The sequence below is a fragment of the Spermophilus citellus genome (genome assembly GCF_964194105.1).
Source record: "Spermophilus citellus genome assembly, chromosome: 3".
Classification (NCBI taxonomy): domain Eukaryota; kingdom Metazoa; phylum Chordata; class Mammalia; order Rodentia; family Sciuridae; genus Spermophilus; species Spermophilus citellus.
In genome coordinates, this window is record NC_138184.1 from 9,385,842 (window position 1) to 9,405,169 (window position 19,328).

General features: G+C 45.5%; 1 protein-coding gene across 3 annotated transcripts in view; it reads left to right on the plus strand.

The window, feature by feature from the left end:
• Positions 1–19,328, plus strand: part of CARM1 (coactivator associated arginine methyltransferase 1) — a 48,728-nt gene that overhangs the window by 25,398 nt on the left and 4,002 nt on the right. For all 3 annotated transcript variants that reach the window (XM_081287571.1, XM_081287570.1, XM_081287572.1), the window contains exons 2-8: positions 3,068–3,193; positions 5,855–5,961; positions 7,072–7,176; positions 12,201–12,311; positions 13,340–13,517; positions 16,384–16,474; positions 16,697–16,778. In XM_081287571.1, coding sequence (XP_081143697.1) covers positions 3,068–3,193; positions 5,855–5,961; positions 7,072–7,176; positions 12,201–12,311; positions 13,340–13,517; positions 16,384–16,474; positions 16,697–16,778 — 800 coding nt within the window. The remainder of the gene's footprint in view (positions 1–3,067; positions 3,194–5,854; positions 5,962–7,071; positions 7,177–12,200; positions 12,312–13,339; positions 13,518–16,383; positions 16,475–16,696; positions 16,779–19,328) is intronic.

Below are 19,328 nucleotides of genomic sequence, written 5' to 3' on the forward strand. Positions count from 1 at the left end.
CTCGTTGTGACCTTGTTGTGATCTTCTTTCACTGAGCATAATATTTCTAAGATTCTCCCAGGTTGTAGCAGGTCTCAAGACTTGGTCAAGTTATAGTCTCTTTTATTCTTTAAGTGACTGTGAATAATATGCTTGTTTTTTTTTGTTTTTTTTTTTTTGTTTTTTTTGGTACCGTGGATTGAACTCAGGCACTTGACTACTGAGCCACTGAGCCACTGAGCCACATCACCGTGCCTGGCTTGTTTGTTTGTTTTGTAGTGTTGGGGAATCAAACCTAGGGCCTTACATATGGTAGGCAAGGGTTCTACCACTAAGCTATATACCCTCAGAACCCAAGTGTTTGTAAATTTGATATAATCCAATTTACATCTTTTCCTTTCATTGCTCATTTTTATTTCCTTTCATTGCTTACATTTTGATTTATGTGTTAGGTTTTTTTTGGGTGTGTGTGTGTGTGTGTGTGTGTGTGTGTGTGGTTTTCATAGAATACCTGAGAAAAACAACATAAAGGAGGAAAGATTTATTTTGGTTTATATTTTCAGAGGTTTCAGTCTGGGTCATCTGGCTTCATTGCTTTGGGCCTGAGGCATGATGGAGGAAAGCCGTTCACTTCATGGCAGCCAGGAAGCAGAGAGAATAAGGGGACAAGATATGCCCTGGAAGGACATGCCTTCAGTGACCTCCTTCTTCCCACTAGGCCCCTTCCTCTATAGTTTCTGCCACCTCCCTATAGTTCATTCGATTACTAACCTCTCAATGGATTAATCCATTGATCAGATGAGAGTCCTTGTGATCCATTCACTCCCCAAAAGCCCTGCCTATAAATATTACTGCGTTAGGGATCAAGCCTTAAAGATATAATGAGCCTTTGGGCTTCCAGGTCCAAACTACAGCAGTTTCATACCCAGGAATCCACTGGCTAAATTGAAGGCCATGAAGATTTACTCCTGTGTTTTTTTTCTAACAGTGTTAATAGTTTTAGCTCTTATATTTAGGTTATTAATGCATTTTGAGGTTTTCTTTGTTTTCCCCCAGTGCTAGGAATCAAACTCAGGGCCTTGTATGTGCTAGGTAAGTGCTCTATCACTGATATAAATCCTGAGCCCGTTAGTTTTTGGTATGGCATGAGGTAAGGATCCAGTGTCATTTTTTCCCAAGTGGATACCCTGTTGTCAGAGCACCCTTTGTTGATGAAACTTCTTTCTCCTTTAAATGTTCTTGGTATCTTGATCTAAAATCAACTGGCCATAAGTGGAAGGTGTTCTTTTGCAAGTAGTACACTGATTACTGTACCTTTGTGTAGTGTGTTTTGAAATTGGAAAGTGTCAATTCTGCAACTTTGTTATTGTTTTTCAACATTATTTTGGCTACTGGGGGTGATTAGAAACATTTTTTTCCCCAATACCAGGGATTAAACCCAAGGCCTCACTAGTGCTAGACAACCACTTTAACACTGGGTCACATTCCCAGCCCTTTTAATTTTATTTTAGACAGGGTCTCACAGGGCTGGCCTTGAACCTGGTGATCTTCCTGCCTCAGTCCCCCTTGTAGCTGGGATTACAGGCATGTGCTACTGTACCCCATTTGGAAACATTTTCTTTGACAACACCAGCACTCTATAAATTTAGTTATTATTGATGAGCCATTTGAAAGCAAGGGGCAAGACATCACACAAATTCACTCTAAACACTTCTGCATGTATCTTCTAATAAGGGCATTCCTCTGAAAACCACAGTGCCATTGTCATATCCAGATAATTTCAGACTGTTGCACATACAGTCCGTGCTTGCATTTCCCCAATGGTTGTTTATAGGTTTTTTTTTGCAGGGGTGGGTACCAGGAATTGAACTCAGGGGCACTCAACTACAGAATCACATCCCCAGCCCTATTTTTGTATTTTATTAGAGACAGTATTTCACTGAGTTACTTAGCACCTCCTCGTTGCTGAGGCTGGCTTTGAACTCGTGATCCTACTGTCTCAGCCTCCAGAGCTGCTGGGATTCAGGTGTGCGCCACCGTGCCTGGTTACCTATAGGTTTTTAAAGAACCTTTCGTCAGGCCCCAGTTCAGGATCCACTTGGCATTTGTTATCCTCCATTCTTGTGTCTCCTTCACTCTGGAATAGCCCCCAGCAGTTTTTCTCTCTCTTAACATGGGTTGTTTGGGGATACCAGACTGGTTCTCTTGCAGACTGTGCCACGATCTGACATACTCTGTTGTCCCCTTGTGATGGAACAATACTACACAGACACTGGCTATCCTGCTATAACATGGCAGGAATACAGTGTCATTCGATTGGTCAGTTCTGCTCCTGAAGACACTGAATTTCATCCTTTGGCCAAGGAGGGGGCACACTGCTCATTTGTAGAATGGTAGCAGTGTTGATGGGCATGGAATGTGGTCCTTCCTCTGTGCTGCACCCTCTAAGGACACATAATAACCCCACCCCCATCAGCCCCATTTAACAGATGAGAAAATTGAGGCTTTGAGAAGCTAAGTGACCTGCCCATATCACACTAAGAGGTGTGGGTGGGGCATAAACCCAGGAGGTCTGGCTCCACAATGACTATACCACAGCCTGAAAGGGTTCAGCAGGGTGGGCAGAGCATTTCCAGGCTGATGGCTGTGAAGGTATTGAAGGCCAGTGGCCCCTGAGGATCTGAATGAAAGCTCTCTTGGTCAGCTGAGTCCAGGGCACCCTGCCAGGTTTTAATGACCCCATAACCTTGCTCTCGTTGTGCCTTACTATGGCTTCTCATGGAGGAGCCCCTGCCAGGTGGCCGTCTGCCTGTCTCAGCCCTCACGGGGTCAGGATGCTTCCCTTTGTGCCCAGGCCCTTCCCCTGTGGATGCCTGCTTCTTCTCCCACTTGACACAGTCCTGAAGGGCACAGGCTGTGTTCTCCTTCCTGATGGGGTCCAGCTCATCCTCACTGTGGGCTGGACTGGCAGGGCACCTGGCAGCACTTCTAGTTTGGGAAGACAGAGTGGGAAGGTGGCAGGGATACAAAATCAAACAAAGGAAGCCCACAGGGTGTTGTTGCTCATACCAGCTTCTCTCTCTTGCAGATGAAGATGTGTGTGTGTTTAAGTGCTCAGTGTCCCGAGAGACAGAGTGTAGCCGCGTGGGCAAGCAGTCCTTCATCATCACCCTGGGCTGCAACAGTGTTCTCATCCAGTTCGCCACACCGAGCGGTACGTGTCTATGCCATGGTGGGTGGGGGGCCTGGAGTCCAGTGAAATAGTGGTCTGTCCATCCCAGCCAGTGTTCTACCACTGTCAAAAATAATTCCAGCTTGGTGCTACATCTCAGTCTCCTTGTATGACTATATTCTAAAGTGGTTCTTTCAGTTCTAGCTTGGATTTTTTAAATTGTGGTAAAATATACATAACAAAAATTGATCATTTTAACCCTTTTTAAATATGTAGGTCAGCGGCATTAAGTACATTTACATTGTTGTGTAACTATGACTATTATGTCGCCAGAATTTTCTCATCTTTCCAAACTATTTTTGTTGTTGTTCTTTTTTAGGAGTTGGGGTCTCACTATGTTGCCCTGGCTGGCCCCAAACTCCTGGGCTCAAATGATCCTCTTCTCTAAGACTCCTAAGTAGCTGTGACTACAAGATGCACCATTGTGCCCAGCTTCACACTGTGTATTTCATTTATTTAATTTTTTAAAAAATATTTTTATTTTTTAAAAATATATGTTTAGTTGTTGATGGACCTTTATTTTATTTATTTTTATGTGGTTCTAAGAATTGAACCCAGTGCTTCACACATGCTAGGCAAGCGCTCTACCACTAAGCTTACCACCCAGCCCCTATTTATTTATTTATTTATTCCAATATCTTTATTTTTTTATTTGTTTTTATGTGCTGCTGAGGATTGAACTCAGTACCTCACACGTGCGAGGCAAGCACTCTACCACTGAGCTACCACTCCCAGCCCCTATTTATTTATTTATTTGTTTGTTTGTTTTGGTACCAGGGATTGAACTCAGGGGCGTTTTAACCATGGATCCACATCCCCAGCCCTTTTCTTTTTTATTTTGGACAAGGTCTCACTAAGTTGCTTAGGGCCTCACTAAGTTGCTTAGGGCCTTGCTATGTTGCCGAGGCTGGCTTTGAACTCACAATTCTCCTGCCTCATTCCTGGGATTTCAGGAATGTGCCACACACCTGGCTGTATTTTATTTTATTTTTAGTTGTAGATGGACCCAATACCTTTATTTTGTTTATTTATTTATTTTTATGTGGTGCTGAGGATCAAACCCAGTACCTTACACATGCTAGGCAGTACCTCACACTGAGCCACAACCCCAGCCCATGTATTTAAATTTTTTAAGAAATGGTTTTATGGGCTGGGGATGTGGCTCAAGCGGTAGCGCGCTCGCCTGGCATGCGTGCGGCCCGGGTTCGATCCTCAGCACCACATACCAACAAAGATGTTGTGTCCACCGAGAACTAAAAAATAAATATTAAAAAAAAATTCTCTCTCTCTCACTCTCTCTTAAAAAAAAAAAAAAAAGAAATGGTTTTATAAATCAAGTACAATGGTGCATGCCTGTAATTTCAGTGACTTGGAAAGTTGAGGCAGGAGGATGGCTAGTTCAAGGGCAGCATCTACAATTTAATGAGACCTATATCAAAATTAAAAAGGCTGGGGATTTATATAGTTCAGCGGTAAAGTGTTCCTGGGTTCAATCCCAGTACCTCCAAAAAAAGATGTTTTATAAATATGTTCTCTCTTGTATTTTTTTGTTTGGTAAAATTTAGTGGTAATTTTTCTACTTCTGTATCAATAACTTTTGTTTGTAGATATACTTATTTATTTAGATGGGACTGGGGCTAGAACCCAGGCCCTCATGCAGGCTAGGCAAGTGCTCTGCCACTACACTTGATAAATTCATTTTAAAGGACTACAGAACATCACACCCAGGGAGGGAGGGTGGTGACAGGTTCTCTACTGTGCTTCTCTGGGTCCACGGAATTTATCTACTTTATTGGGTATCAAAGTGGTGTCTCTTGTGCCAACTGCCACATGTAGACACTGCCATCAGCTCCTGGGTGGATGTGGGGTTGCTTGCTGGAGATGTGACACTGAGGTCAGTGGCCTATGTCTTTGAAAGCTTCACCAAGCTGCTTTCTTGATAGGAAATGCCCAGACCCATTCTCGGTGCTGGCAACCCCGCCATCTCTTCATGGTGGTCACCAAGTGCTATTTTTAGTTGACTTGCTCCTTTTTCTTTTTTTAATTTTGTGTGTGGTGCTGAGGATCAAACCCAGGGTCTCACACATGCTAGGCAAGCATTGTACCACTGAGCTATATTCCCAGCCATTTTTATATTTTATTTTGAGACAGGGTCTTGCTCAAGTTGGCCTTTTAACTTGTGATCCTCCTGTTTTAGACTCCCAAGTAATCTGAGATTCCAGGTGTGTGTGCCTGTGCCAGGCTCTTCTTTTCTTTTACACTTGTACATTTTTCAGGTAGAAAAGAAATCATCAAATCACACAGGTTCAAGGTACAAAAGTTAGATGGTGGAGCCAGGTGGAGTGGCACACACCTGTGATCCCAGTAATGGGGAAGACTGATGCAGGAAGATTGTAAGTTTAATAAGGCAGCTTAGGCAACTTAGCAAGACCCTGTCTCAAAATTTAAAAAAATTAAAAAGGCTGGGAATGTGGCTTAGTGGTAGAGCACCACTGGGTTCAATTCCTATGCAAGAAAAAATACGTCATGCATCCTGACAGAAAGTCAGCCATGGCTCATTCAGAACCCCTCAAATGGCTGAGTGCACAGCCTTCTGGGATGGGTTGTTTGCAACCCCCTGGTGACTTAGCCTCCCCATTTCAGATTTCTGTTCTTTCTACAACATCCTGAAAACCTGCCGGGGGCACACCCTGGAACGGTCGGTATTCAGCGAGCGGACGGAGGAGTCCTCAGCTGTGCAGTACTTTCAGGTAGGTTGGCGCCCATTCTGGGCCAGGCCACCTCTGCTGAGTGGCCCTGTCCTATCTTTCTGAACCATGGGAAGCAATGTAGCACAGGGCAGGCCCATGAGTGTTCACATACTGGCTCTGTCCCCTACTAGCCATGTAATCTTGGGCAGGTATCCTCTGTTTGCTGGACCTCAGTTTCCTCATCTGTGAGGCCTGAAAGGATTGCTGGAAGGATCTGAGTGTGCGTGAACCCCAGGTTCCCAGGTGTTTTGAATAATGATAGAATGCTTGCAATGTCCTAAAACCTCTGTATGTTCAAGGCACAGTCTAAGTATCGTTGGTTTTTTTTTGTTTGTTTGTTTGTTTTGTTTTTTTAAATATTTTTTTTAGTTGTAGTTGGACACAGTGCCTTTATTTTATTTATTTTTATGTGGTGTTGAGGATTGAACCCAGCACCCTGCACATGCTAGACGAGTGCTCTACTGCTGAGCCACAACCCCAGCTCCCAGTCTAAGTATCTATACATGCCCAGAAACACTCAGACCCTCCCAACAACTAGAGGAGGTAAGTGTTATTATTGTCTTCATTTTACAAATGAGAAAACTGAGGCTCAGAGAGGTTAAGTAAGTTATTCTTATGCCACAGAGCCAAGATGAGAAGCCAGGTCTGACTGATGCCAAAGCCTGAGGCCTTGCCCAGGTGCCACACTGCCTTCCTGTTGTCTCACAGAGAGACACTGTACCTCATCTGCCTGGCACTCTGAGCTCTAGCATTCTGTTCCACCTGCTCCTCTTCTTTGGAGACCCTAAGATGGGGCACATGGCCCCTGATATCAGAACCCTCCCAGGCACATCTTGCAGTCTTCTGGGTAGCTCCCAAGTCTAGGTGGCATCTACTGTGTCCTTTGCCATGGTGATGGTGATGGTGTCCTTCCTGGGGGCTTCCCTTTGGGCTTCCCCATCTTTCTGGAGCATCTGGCGGGTATTAGCAGGTCCAGGCCAGCTGAGGGTATACAGCCTCCTAGAGGAAGTTTATGCCTGAAAGGGCCTGTCACTCTGTCACAAGGCTGGCCAGGGCCTTGACCATCTATCATGCTATATGCCCTGTGTCATTGGTGTATCTCTATTTCAGTTTTATGGTTACCTGTCACAGCAGCAGAACATGATGCAGGACTATGTGCGGACAGGCACTTACCAGCGTGCAATCCTGCAGAACCACACTGACTTCAAGGACAAGGTGAGTGGCTGCTGACCTCTACTTCCTCTGGGCGAGGTAGTGTGTGAAGCAGAAGGGAGGCTGGTGGGTGCCTAGAGAGGCTGAGAGGAGCAGTAGCCTGTCTCCCTCTCCATATGTCCGTTTCCTCGGGCCCTAGGCCCACCTCCCTATTTATATTGCCTCCAATTTTTCTTTATTTATTATTTTTAGCTCACTAATTTTATCTTAAATTTTTTTCGATTATAAAAGTGAAATCAAATGTATAAATACAATACATATGTACAGTATTGGCATGAAAGGCCTCTATCATCTCCCTTCAAAACAATCATTGCCAACTGTTTACGGTCTCTTTTTCCAATTTGGATGTGGTGGCATATACCTGTCATCCCAGTGACTTGGGAGGTTAATGCAGGAGGATATCAAGTTCAAGGCCAACTTGGGCAACTTAGACCCTGTCTCAAAATTAAAAAGAAGGGCTGGGGTTGTGGCTTAGTGGTAAAGCACTTGCCTAGCACATGTGAGACTCTGAATTCGATCCTCAACACCACATAAAAATAAATAAAATAAAGGTATTATGTCCATGTACAACTAAAAATAAAAAAAATAATTAAAAAAAAAAAGGGGCTGGTGATGTAGCCCCATGGTAGAGTGACACCTGGATTCAATCCCCAAGACCCCCCCCCCCCCCACACACACACAAGAGTTCTTCTGAAATGTTCCTCATACATGTATCAACATGTATTTTAGAATTATTTCAGCCTTTTTTCTTTTTAATTCAAATTGTAATCTACCTACTGCTAGAAAACTTCTTTATCGCTTAATGATATGGCTTAAAACATTCTATCCCCTCCCCCTTTATTCAGGTATGATTGACAAATAAAACTGTATATGCTGGGCTGGGGTGTGGCTCAGTGGTGAGTGCTTGCCTAGCATATGTGCTTGCCTAGCATATGTGAGGCTCTGAGTTCATTCCCAGCACACGGGGGGAAAAGTTATATATACCTAAAGTGATGTTTTAAGATACATATCCATAGCTGGGTGTGGCTTAGTCCCCATAAATTGGGGACTAAGTCCTTAGACCCCTCTGCACCTCCACACACACTTAATCCTATCATCTTGGGAGTCTGAGACAGGAGGATCACAAGTTCAAAGCCAGCCTCAGCAACTTAGTGAGACCCTGACTCAAATATAAAAAAGGGCTGGGTATGTGGCTCAATGGGTAAGTGCCCCCGTGTTCAATCCCCAGTATCAAAAAACAAAAACAAAAACCCGATTATAAAATGATGACTATAGTCAAGCTAATTAACATCCATCACCTCACCTAGTTAATTTTTTTTGGCATGGGGGTACTGGGGAATGAACTGAGGGGTGCTCAGCCACTCAACCACTGATCCATATCCCCAGCCCTATGTTGTATTTTATTTAGAGATAGGGTCTCACCGAGTTGCTTAGTCCCTCACCAAGGCTGAGGCTGGTTTTGAACTTGGGTTCCTCCCGTCTCAGCCTCCTGAGCTGCTCACCTAGTTACTTTTTAAAAATAGTGATGTGGGGCTGGGGCTGTAGCTCAGTGGCAGAATGCTTGCCTAGCATGCGTGAGGCACTGGGTTCGATCCTCAGCAGCACCACATAAAAATAAACAAATAAAGATATTCTGTCTATCTAAACCACACACACACAAAAAAAAAATTTAAAAAGAAATAGTGATGTGTAAGAAAAACAGTGCCTTTTTTTTTTTTTTTTTCACTCTCACACCATAAACAACTTCTAAAGGTGGGGATTTCCCCCACCAGCAAGCTAGCCATTTTGCTGCAGCAGATACCAACTGAGTATCCTCTATTCCGGTTCATTTGTATCACTCTTACCAGGAGATAGCCTTAGACCCCATAAGTTGGGGGCTAAGTCCTTAGACCCCTCTGCACCTCCTCGCACACTTAAATGCCAGTTTGCTAGTTAACAGCACATGGTGGATTTCCCTGTGTTTGTTAGGGACTGCCTCTAAATCAGGCTCCCACTCAGTGTTCAGTTAATCTTCTTGAGCCGATCACAGACCTCAGGGAAACACATTTGTTGGTGTGGTATAGAGGATTACAGAAGATACAAATGAAAAGCTTCATGGGGCGAGGTGTGTAGGAAGCTCCAGGAAGCTCATGAGTTCAACTGTCTAGAAGATTTCTGAACCCAGTCCTTCTGGGTGTTAGTGGAGACTTCATTGCATATCTAATGCTGAGAGACTGGCTGCGGAAACCCAGCCAGTCCTGTCTAGATTCTTCTTGGCCTCTCTGTCAGCATTATTCCCCCCCAGGGTACAGGTCTGGACCCTCTGAAATGAGCAGTGTCTTATGACCGATTGTTGAACAAGGGTGGTTCAGTTTCTTTAGGGCTAGCTCCAGAGCAGACAGACTGGGGAAGAGTAGAGGTTCTTTGACCCACCACAGGGAAGAGAAATTCTCATTTTATGGCCTGCCTTGCTGGAAAAAGGGATTAGAAGCCAGAAACTTCGGATGAAAACCAAGATGTATATATCAAAATATCACAAGTGAAAACCTGTACAATCTACTTTCTGAGCCAGATCCAAGTGCACAGTTCAGTCCATTAACTAATGCCACCATGCTGCACTTCAGGTCCCTAGAACTCCTTGGGACGTGCTCTTTAGGCACAAAGATTTAATTGAGATTGACCTTGTCACTTTCCTAGCTCCCCCCCACCCAGCCCTTTTTTTTCTCTAGTGCTGGGGCTTGAACGCAGGGCCTTGTGCATGCTATGCGAGTGATCTACCACTATGCTACAACCATTTTTTTCCCCCAGTACATTATTCAATAAACTACATGAGATCATCAATACTTTGTTATAAAATAGGCTTTGTGTTAGATGATTGTGCCCAGTTGTAGACTTAGAAGTATTCTGAGTATTTAAGGTTAGGTAGGCTAAGCTGGGATGTATAGTGGGACAGGTGTATTAAATGCATTTGCCATTTAAAGGGACAGAACCCCTTCGTTAGTTGAAGAACACCTGTGTATTTCACAGTGGAAATGTGTTTTCTTCTCATCCCATACCCAGCATTTTTCCCCCTTTTTTTTTAGTTGTAGATGGACACTTTATCTATCTATCTATCTATTTATGGTGCTGAGGATCAAACCCAGTGCCTCACACATGCTAGGCAGGCGCTCTACCACTGAGCCTCAGCCCCAGCCCCAGCCCCTTTGTTCCCTTTTGAGTCAGTTGGAAGCCTTTGTTTTCCCCTCAGCATGTCTTGTGCTTTCCTCCTGGATCTGTGTGGATCTGCCTCATCTGCATCTTTATCATGCCTCCTGAAATTGCCAGCCATGCCCTAGGACACTGGGCCTGGATCCCAGGAAGGAATCGTCCTGATGGGGCAGCCATCACAGACCTTGCTGGCTTCTCGATGAGCCATTCTGAGTGTTTTCCTAGTTGTTGGCCTGAGCTGTGCTAAAGCAGTGCTTGGGGCCTTGAAAGTCCATGCATTTTTTGGTGATATCCCTTCTGACTCTCCCAGGACTGAGATCCATTTGTTGGTTCCTCCAGGGCTCCAGGAGGCACCGAGGCTCTCCTCTGGGCACTTTCTCTGGGTCCATCACCATGCCAAGTGTATTTTTCCCCAGGAAAACTTACACATCACCCCAGAAACATAAGTCCTCATTCTACTCAGGCAGAAGCAGCCACAAAAATCAAGAATACCCTGGCATGGACTCTGCCAAGAGTCAGTGTGTGGGACATTGGGAGAACCCATTGGGCTGTAGCGCTCAGGACTTGATCTGCCCCCACCAATAAACTGGCTGTTTCTTGGGGCCGGAGTCAGCATGGAGCCAGGAGATGCTACCTCCAGTACTTCCAGGCCCCTTCCCTTCCCATAAGGACTGCAAAGGTCTCAGAGGTTACTGTTAGTGCTGCCCGGGTTTCCAGGGAGGCTCACGGCCTAGGGGTTGGGACAGGCACATAGACTGTAAGTAGGTCCATGGCCTAGATGGCTCCCTGAGTGGAAGCCTCTGGAGTCTTCTCCCAGAAGCCTAGACCATGGCTCCTTGAGCCACCTTTAGCTCTAATTTCATTTGTACTCAGAGCCTGTGAAGGGCAGATACTCATACTGAGGGCAGATCTGGTGTAAGTTCTGGCTCTACCCATCAACATCTCCGAACAGGAAACTATGCCTCTCTGTGCCCCATGACTGGACACAGGGAGTGAGTTCTGGTGACATGCACCTTTCGTCCAGTAGCTAACCTCTGCTTCTTACCAGATTGTTCTTTATTCCTTTTTTTTTTTTTTTTTTTTTTTTAAAGACAGAGTCTTTCTAAGTTGCTCAGGCTGGCCTTGAACTTGTGAGTCTCCTGCCTCAGTCTTCTGGGTAGTTGGGATTATAGGCCTGTGCCTATATTTAAAAATATATTTCAGTTGGGCTCAGTGGCACATACCTGTAACCCCAGCCCAGAAGACTGAGGCAGGAGGATGAAAAGTTGAAAGCTAGTCTGAGCAACTTAGCAAGACCCTTTCTCAAGATAAAATATAATAAGGAGGGCTGGAGTTGTGGCTCAGCAGTAGAGCGCTTGCCTAGCACGTGCGAGGCCCTGGGTTTGATCTTCAGCACCACATAAAAATAAATAAATAAAATAAAGGTATTTGTGTACATTACAACTAAAAAATTAAAATATTAAAAAAATATATAATAAGACAGTAGAATGAATTGGATATCACTTTCCTACGTTCATTTATGAATGCATGCCCAGTGTAACTCCACCTCATGTACAATCATGAGAAAGGGAAGATATATTCCATGTATGTTTAGTATTAAAATACATTCAACTGTCCTGTACAGCTAACAAGAACAAATAAAGTAAAAAGGGTTGGGGATGTGGCTCAATGGTTGAGTGCCCCTGGGTTTAATCCCTGGTACAAAAAAAAAAAAAAAATTTAAAGTGACACATAATAATTGCATATTCGTGGGTGCAGCGTGGCATTTCAGTACATGTTATATACGATTAGGTCAGAGTGACTCTCATGTCCACCACCTCAGACATGTGTCATTTCTTCAGATTGTTCTTGATGTTGGATGTGGCTCTGGGATCCTGTCATTTTTCGCTGCCCAAGCTGGAGCCAGGAAAATCTATGCAGTGGAGGCGAGCACCATGGCCCAGCATGCTGAGGTCAGTGTCCCTGGTATCCTGGCTACACCCCATGGTTAGCCTTCATCTCTGCCTGCTAGGAACTCTCAGGAGACCTGACCCCTGGGTCCAGAGGACCTGAGGATATATCCCTTCTGTTCTTTGTCCCTAAGACCAGGTGGTTGTAGATGGGAGGGGCTTGCTGGGCCTGAGGTAGTCTTTCCTCCATGAAACTAGTCATCCAGCCAAAGGCTGGTTTGGGGCCTACAGAGGCTGGATGGCTTCATGCTTCTGGGGCTGGGCCATGAAGTCACATAGACCCTGGTGGAACTTCTGAGACACATACATGGGCTACTCTAGTTGAGCACCAACCTCCACCCACTGGAGAGAAAGATACCTTCTAGATCCTTATAGAGCTGTTCTGTGGAGATGGAAGCAAGCATGTGTTTCTACTCCTTCTACCCAATTCTTGTGCAAATGGAGACACATCACCGCCTTGCTCCTTGCTTTACCTTTTAGAGTAGATCTGGAATCGTTTTTGTCCTTATGGAATTAACGTTCTTGCTCTTTGTATAGCTGCAGAGCATCACTGTGTGTGGACGGACTGCTATATAGGAACCCACATTTGGTCTCTTGTGCCGTTGACTCTTCCCCATCTTTTTATCATAAATATGGTCACACTGAGCCCTTTTAAACACACATCACTTTTCCTATGTATGATTGTGTCCAGAGGACAAATTCCTGGTGCTAGAGTCACTGAATTGGGGGATGTCCAATTCCTGCTTTGATGGCTGTAGCAAAGTTGACTCATCCACATCTCTACACCCACTAGCACCTGTGTTCACAGCATATGGGGGAGGACCAGGGATGCTGCAGCCCCAAGAGAGGTCTGGGCTTCAGTAAGCTCTTAAGTGGTCATTGCTGTGGTTAGGATGCTGACAGAGGAGGCAGAGAGGCGTTGGGTAATTATATATGGACAGAGGCCCTCCTTTGAGAATGGACCCAATGAGGGCACTAGGCAGGTAGGTGCAGGGAACCCCAAGTGACCCTTCCTGCCTGCCTGCCCACAGGTTTTGGTGAAGAGTAACAACCTGACCGACCGTATCATTGTCATACCTGGCAAGGTAGAGGAGGTCTCCCTCCCTGAACAAGTGGACATCATCATCTCAGAGCCCATGGGCTACATGCTCTTTAATGAGCGCATGCTCGAGAGCTACCTCCATGCCAAGAAGTACCTGAAGCCCAGCGGTGAGTGTCTCCTCCTACATACAGGGAGAACAGGGCCAGGCCAGGTGCCTGCAGCTATGAACTGTATGGCCAGCCACCATGCAGGGGCTTTTCTGGCCCAGACACCAGGGTAGTATCCACCAAACCAAGTATTTTGCCCCCCGTCAAGCTCCCAGGCTGCCATACAGTTTGCCCATAGATGGCTCAGTTCCATGCTTGCCGGTGTCAGTGGCCTAGGATGTAGGGCATCTTGATATTTGCCCTGCTTCCTACCCCAATCTTGCCCCTGCTGACTGAGGCTTTGGGAGTCCTGTGTCCCAAAGAAAGCCAGGCATCCACTTGCTCACCAACCCTACTAGGCTTAGAGGGATCCCCTCGGGCTCCCTGAGAGTGTCTGGCACCTCCACCACCTGCATCTTATACAATAGGACTATTTCTTTCTGGGAGCAGGGGTTGGGACAGGCACACAGACTGTAACTTGGTCCTGTAGTTGGTGGTTCTCTAAGGGGCTTCAGTCCTAGGCCTGGAAACATTCCTCTGGGCAGATGCCCTGATAAGCCCTGCTCTCCTCAGAGCCTGGGAAGTGAACAGACATGCATGTGTGCAAGTGAGGATGAATGGGTACATGTGTACATGTATGAAGGCATGTAGGCACCTGCCTGGGAGTGAGTGGAGGAGGTGGCTCTCTGGTGAGCCCATCTGTCACCACCTGTGTTCCTGGACGGGCCTGTCCGTGCCTCTGTGTACAAGCTTCGGGGTCACTGGGCAGCTCTTTATATCAACCTGTCTGTATTGGGTTCTGTTCACTGCCCTGAGCATCTGAAGTGTGTGTCCATTTCACTATTGGGTATCCATGTCTGAATGTTTCCATATAAAAAAGCAGGCAGGGAGTTGTGCAGGAGTGTATAGACATAGGCAAGGGCCTTGGCCAGGGCAGCAGCCATGGATGGAGCATGGGAAGCAGTCAGACTGCCCTGTGGGCAGGGCTTGGTGGTTTTGCAGGGGGAAATTCCTACTTGAGTCTCTTCCTTGGGGCCTGCCATGGGTTCCACTTCCAGAGGCAGCTAAAACAGCTGTGTTTTCTGCCCCAGGTGTGAGTGTGGGACTCCAGGCTGCCCCAGTGACTGTCCCAGTCCTACTTTCCTTCCATTCTGCCCTGCTGGTGGCCAAGTTTGCATTGGGGTGGGAACAGGCCCCAGCAGAAGGAACTACTCCCCTGCTCAGCATGAGGCCAGGGGCCAGCCTACAGAAATGAACCTTCCAAGCCAAGTGCCATGGTGCATATCTGTAACACCAGCAGCTCGGGAGGCTCAGACATTAGATTCTTGAGTTCAAAGCCGGCCTCAGCAATGGCACGGCAATTAGCAACTCAATGAGACCCTGTCTGTAAATAAAATACAGAATAGGATGAGGATGTGGCTCAGTGGTTGAGTGACCCTGGGTTTAATCCCTGGTACTACCCTCCCCCACACCCTCAAAAAAAAAAAAAAAAAAAAGGAAAAAGAAGAAGAAGAAGTAGAAATGGGCCTTCCATCCACATCAGAAACTTCTTTGAAGCTGGTGGGTGCTGTGAACACACCTGTAATCCCAACTACTAAGGAAGATAAGGCAGGAAATTCTAAGTTCAAGGCTAGCCTTGGAAACTTAGTGAGACCCTGTCTAAAAATAAAAATAAAAAGGCTAGGGATGTAACTCGGTGGTATAGTGTTCTGGGCTCCAATCCCTAGTACTGGGGTGGTGGAAGGGGAGGGAATCTCCTTTGAGCTATGGATGTAGCTCAGTGATAGCTTCCCTAGCATGGATTTCACCCCTACCACTGCAACAATAACAACAAAACCTCTTTTGAGGATTATAGGCAACCCTCCCCCAGCCTGCAAGAGCCAGAGGTGCCTTCCAGGCTAGGGCACCTTCCCATGATGCTTCAGTCCTCTGGGCCTATGGCCCATGAGCTAGAGCTGTGGGCCTCTGTCCCCTGCTGAGCATTGCTAGCCTGCTGGAGGCTATGTGGAGGCACCTCGACTCATCCCTCCCTTCCTCCCTCCCCCTGCATGAAAGGGTAGATTGAAGCCCACATCTGGAGGCCAGGTGTTCTCCCAGAGCAGGAACAGCCTCTGGAACCCTGGCTTTCCCTGCGGCTGGTCCTGACTCATCTGTTTGTTGAATCACAGATGAGGGCCATATGCCAACCAGGATGGCGAAGTTGTCCACCCTGTCTGCCTGGTGTCTGCCAGAGCCTGGGCAATACTGGTGGCGTGGATGAAGCTGAACCTAGACCCAACCTGGGGCCACCTTCACTCTGGCCAGAGTGACCCTGCTTGACTTCCCTGCCAGCTGTGCACACTCAGCATGTGTGCATGTGCTGCCTGAGAGGCACTGCTGGCTGCATCCCAGCCACTCCTGCTCATTATGAGGTTCTGACTGGTCCTTTCCTGTCCTCTAGCCCAAGTAATGGGACATAAGGACAGGCCCATCTACCTCTTAGGGTTTGTGCAGGCCAATGGCTTCCCCAGCACTCAGCACACAACAAGCATTTGGGAAAGGTGAACTGTTAGTAGATTGATTGATCCTTGGTGTGCTGATTTACTGATTTTACATATTGTGATTTTTGAATTGATACATAGATCCATGGTTCAAAAATCAAGAGTATAAAAGAAAAGAACCTCCTACCCCTCAGTCTGGATGCAGTGAGATGGTACAGGTCAAGCACTCCTCCGTGGCCACTGACAGAGTGGGCACTCTACACTGTGTGTCACATGAATGCATGAATGAATGAACAAGCAGCTGAAAAGGCCAGGGTTGGGGTTCTTGGGGCCCTTTGGAAGCTCTGCCTGGCCCTGTGGGATGTGCCACCCTGACACCAGCACCCCTCCCTGCCCCCCACTCCCAGGAAACATGTTCCCCACCATTGGTGACGTCCACCTCGCACCCTTCACGGATGAACAGCTCTACATGGAGCAGTTCACCAAGGCCAACTTCTGGTGAGTGCGCCCTGGGTGTCCTGCCCGGGCCCCACGGCCTGCCTGCTCGGGGATAACCCCCAGCCCCCAGGTGGCCCCACCTCTCCTCTTTTTCTCCTCATCCTCAGTAGGACCTGAAGAGCTTGGGCTCGACAAGGGCCAGCTGGGAGAGAAGGCAGTGCTATCTCACCTGCCTCTTCTGCTGCTGGTGACCTTGCCGGTGGGGGTGGGGACTTTCTGCAGGTACCAGCCATCATTTCACGGAGTAGACCTGTCGGCCCTCCGAGGCGCTGCTGTGGATGAATATTTCCGCCAGCCTGTAGTGGTAAGTAGGGGACACGGAATGCTATGGCATTACTATTGGGCATGGCCCCTCTGGAGTGACTGAGTGGGGCATGGGCTTCACCATCAGGCCTTGTCCAGGCTGTGTAGTACTACTGCCCCTCTTAGGCTCACTTCTGCCCAACACAGAACTCTCAGAGATGTTGAAGCTACAGACACACTCAGTACATAGCATGCAGAGGACATGGGGACTGGTAAATTGATCCTTGGTGAGCTGGTTTGTACTAAGGGATTTTACTTGCTGAGATTTGTAAATTGATACATAGGTCCATAGTTCAGAAATAACGAGTATAACAGAAAAAAGCTTCCTAATCTGTTCCTAGCTGCAGTTCCCCTTCCTGCAGGCAAACTATTTCTTCTTGTCCTTCCAAAGGCTTAACACCTAGATGTGCATGTTAAATTACATTTTTGAAACTTTTTTCCACTCATAAAATATAGCTTAGTCAACAATACTATTCTGTCTTAATTTCTTTATGGTCAGAAAACATACAATGTACATTTCAGTCCTTTGAAATTTGCTGACACTTGCTCTAAGTCCAGTATGTGATCTCTCTTGGTTAATGTTCTATGTGCACTTGAAAAAAATGTATGCTGATCACTTGCTGGGTAGTGTTATACTCATGCCACTTAGGTCACATTTGTCATCATGTGGTCAAATCTCTATTATTACTTTTTTTCACTAGCCTTGAATTTGTCATCCTCCTGCCTCAGCCTCTCCAGCAGATGGGATTACAGGTGTGCACCACCACACCCAGCTTGATACTGATTTTTTTTTTAAATCTGCTTTTCCTATGTATAACTAATCGTGGAATTGGTTTTTTTCCCCCATTTCATTATATTTATTTTTGCTTTATATATTTTGACATTGTGTTAGGTTCATAACTAATAGTGTGAATTAGCATGAGCCCTAGTTTAGGATTATTATCTTCCTGTTGGATAGATCTTTTTGTCATTATGAAATATCTCTTTTTATCTCTATTACTATTTCTTGTCTTAAAGTTTTTTGTTTTTATTTCCCTGATAGTACTTCTCTGATAGTACCAGTTCAGATACACTTGCTTTCTTTTGATTAATCTTTATACAATATAACTTTTTCTGTTCTTCTACTTTAAACCTGTTTGTATCCTATTTAACCTTAGTTTCTAGGAAGCAGCATGTAGCTTGATTTTTTTTTTAATTAGAAATGTTAGACCATTTACATCTAATTTAATGCAGACCTCCATACAGTTTATTTTACTGTTCTGTCCCCTCAATGTCTTTCACTTTTTGGGGGGATATTCTTGGACAGCATCTTTTTGACATTCTTTCTGTCTTTGGGATTCTGATCATGTGTACAGTAGATCTCTTTGCCATGTCTCAGGTGATTCTTTTACATTACTTTATGTGTGTGTGCTACAGATTGGGCCTAGCCACATCCCCAGCCTTTTTGTTTTTTTTTTCTTTGTAGATGAACACAATATGTCATTTATTTATTTTTATGTGGTGCTGAGGATCTAACCCAGTTCCTCACACATGCTAGGGAAGCGCTCTACCACTGAGCCACCCCAGCATACCCAGCCTTTTTAACTTTTTGAGACAGGGTCTCCCTAAGTTGCCCATGCTGGCCTCAAACTTGCAATCCTCTTGCCTCAGCCTACTGTGTCTCTGGGATTACAGGGGTACCCCGCTGTACCTGCTCATTTAACTGACTCATCTTCCAGCTGCAATCCTTTCTTCACTGTGTTTAATCTGCTTTTCTAATTCTTAATTTCAGTTGTAATTTTTCAGGTCTAGAATGTGAAAATTTTTGTTTTGTTTTTGTGTTACAAGTAGCTGGAACTACAGGTGTGCACCGCTGCACCCACTGTGAGATTATTTTTTATTGTCATCTTAGTTCTCTGTAAAAATTTTTTTTTCTATAGTGCTGGAATTAAATCCAGGGTCTTCTGCATAGTAGACAAATGCTCTACCACTGAGCTGCTGTTACACCCCAGCCCTTTTCAGTTTTTTAAAATGTCAATTATGAGTCTATGATCATTTCAGTGTGTGGAAAAAGGTATGTTTTCTGTGTTTGTTCCCTTAGTTTTGAGTCCTGTTTCTTTAGTCCAGGCTCTTCATATGCCTGATCATTGAATGCCAGAAAGAAAAATAGGTGGCTTTGGATGGTGTTTCTCCTTCCAAGTTTTTGTTTTCCTCTGGGCAGTTAGCTGTATGGACAGATCAATCACAGTCCTATCATGAATCTGAGATATTTGGAAATTGCTTTGTAGACTGTTTGGCTGACCTCTTCTCTGGCTTCCCTATCTCAGGACCTCTTGAAGCCACAAAAATTGAAGATCCTCAAGAGCTTTTGTTTATGTGTATTCTGCCTCACTATCTATTAGTATTAAAAAGTAAACCCCATAAATTTTAAAATGTGCTAACCAATTGATTTAATATGCCCATTCCATGTTAACATAAAAGTATTTTTATTAAAAAGAGACTATTTTCAAAAAAAACTTCAGTGAAAATAATGGCATCTTAGTTTGCAAATCTAATATCTGACTTAATAGAA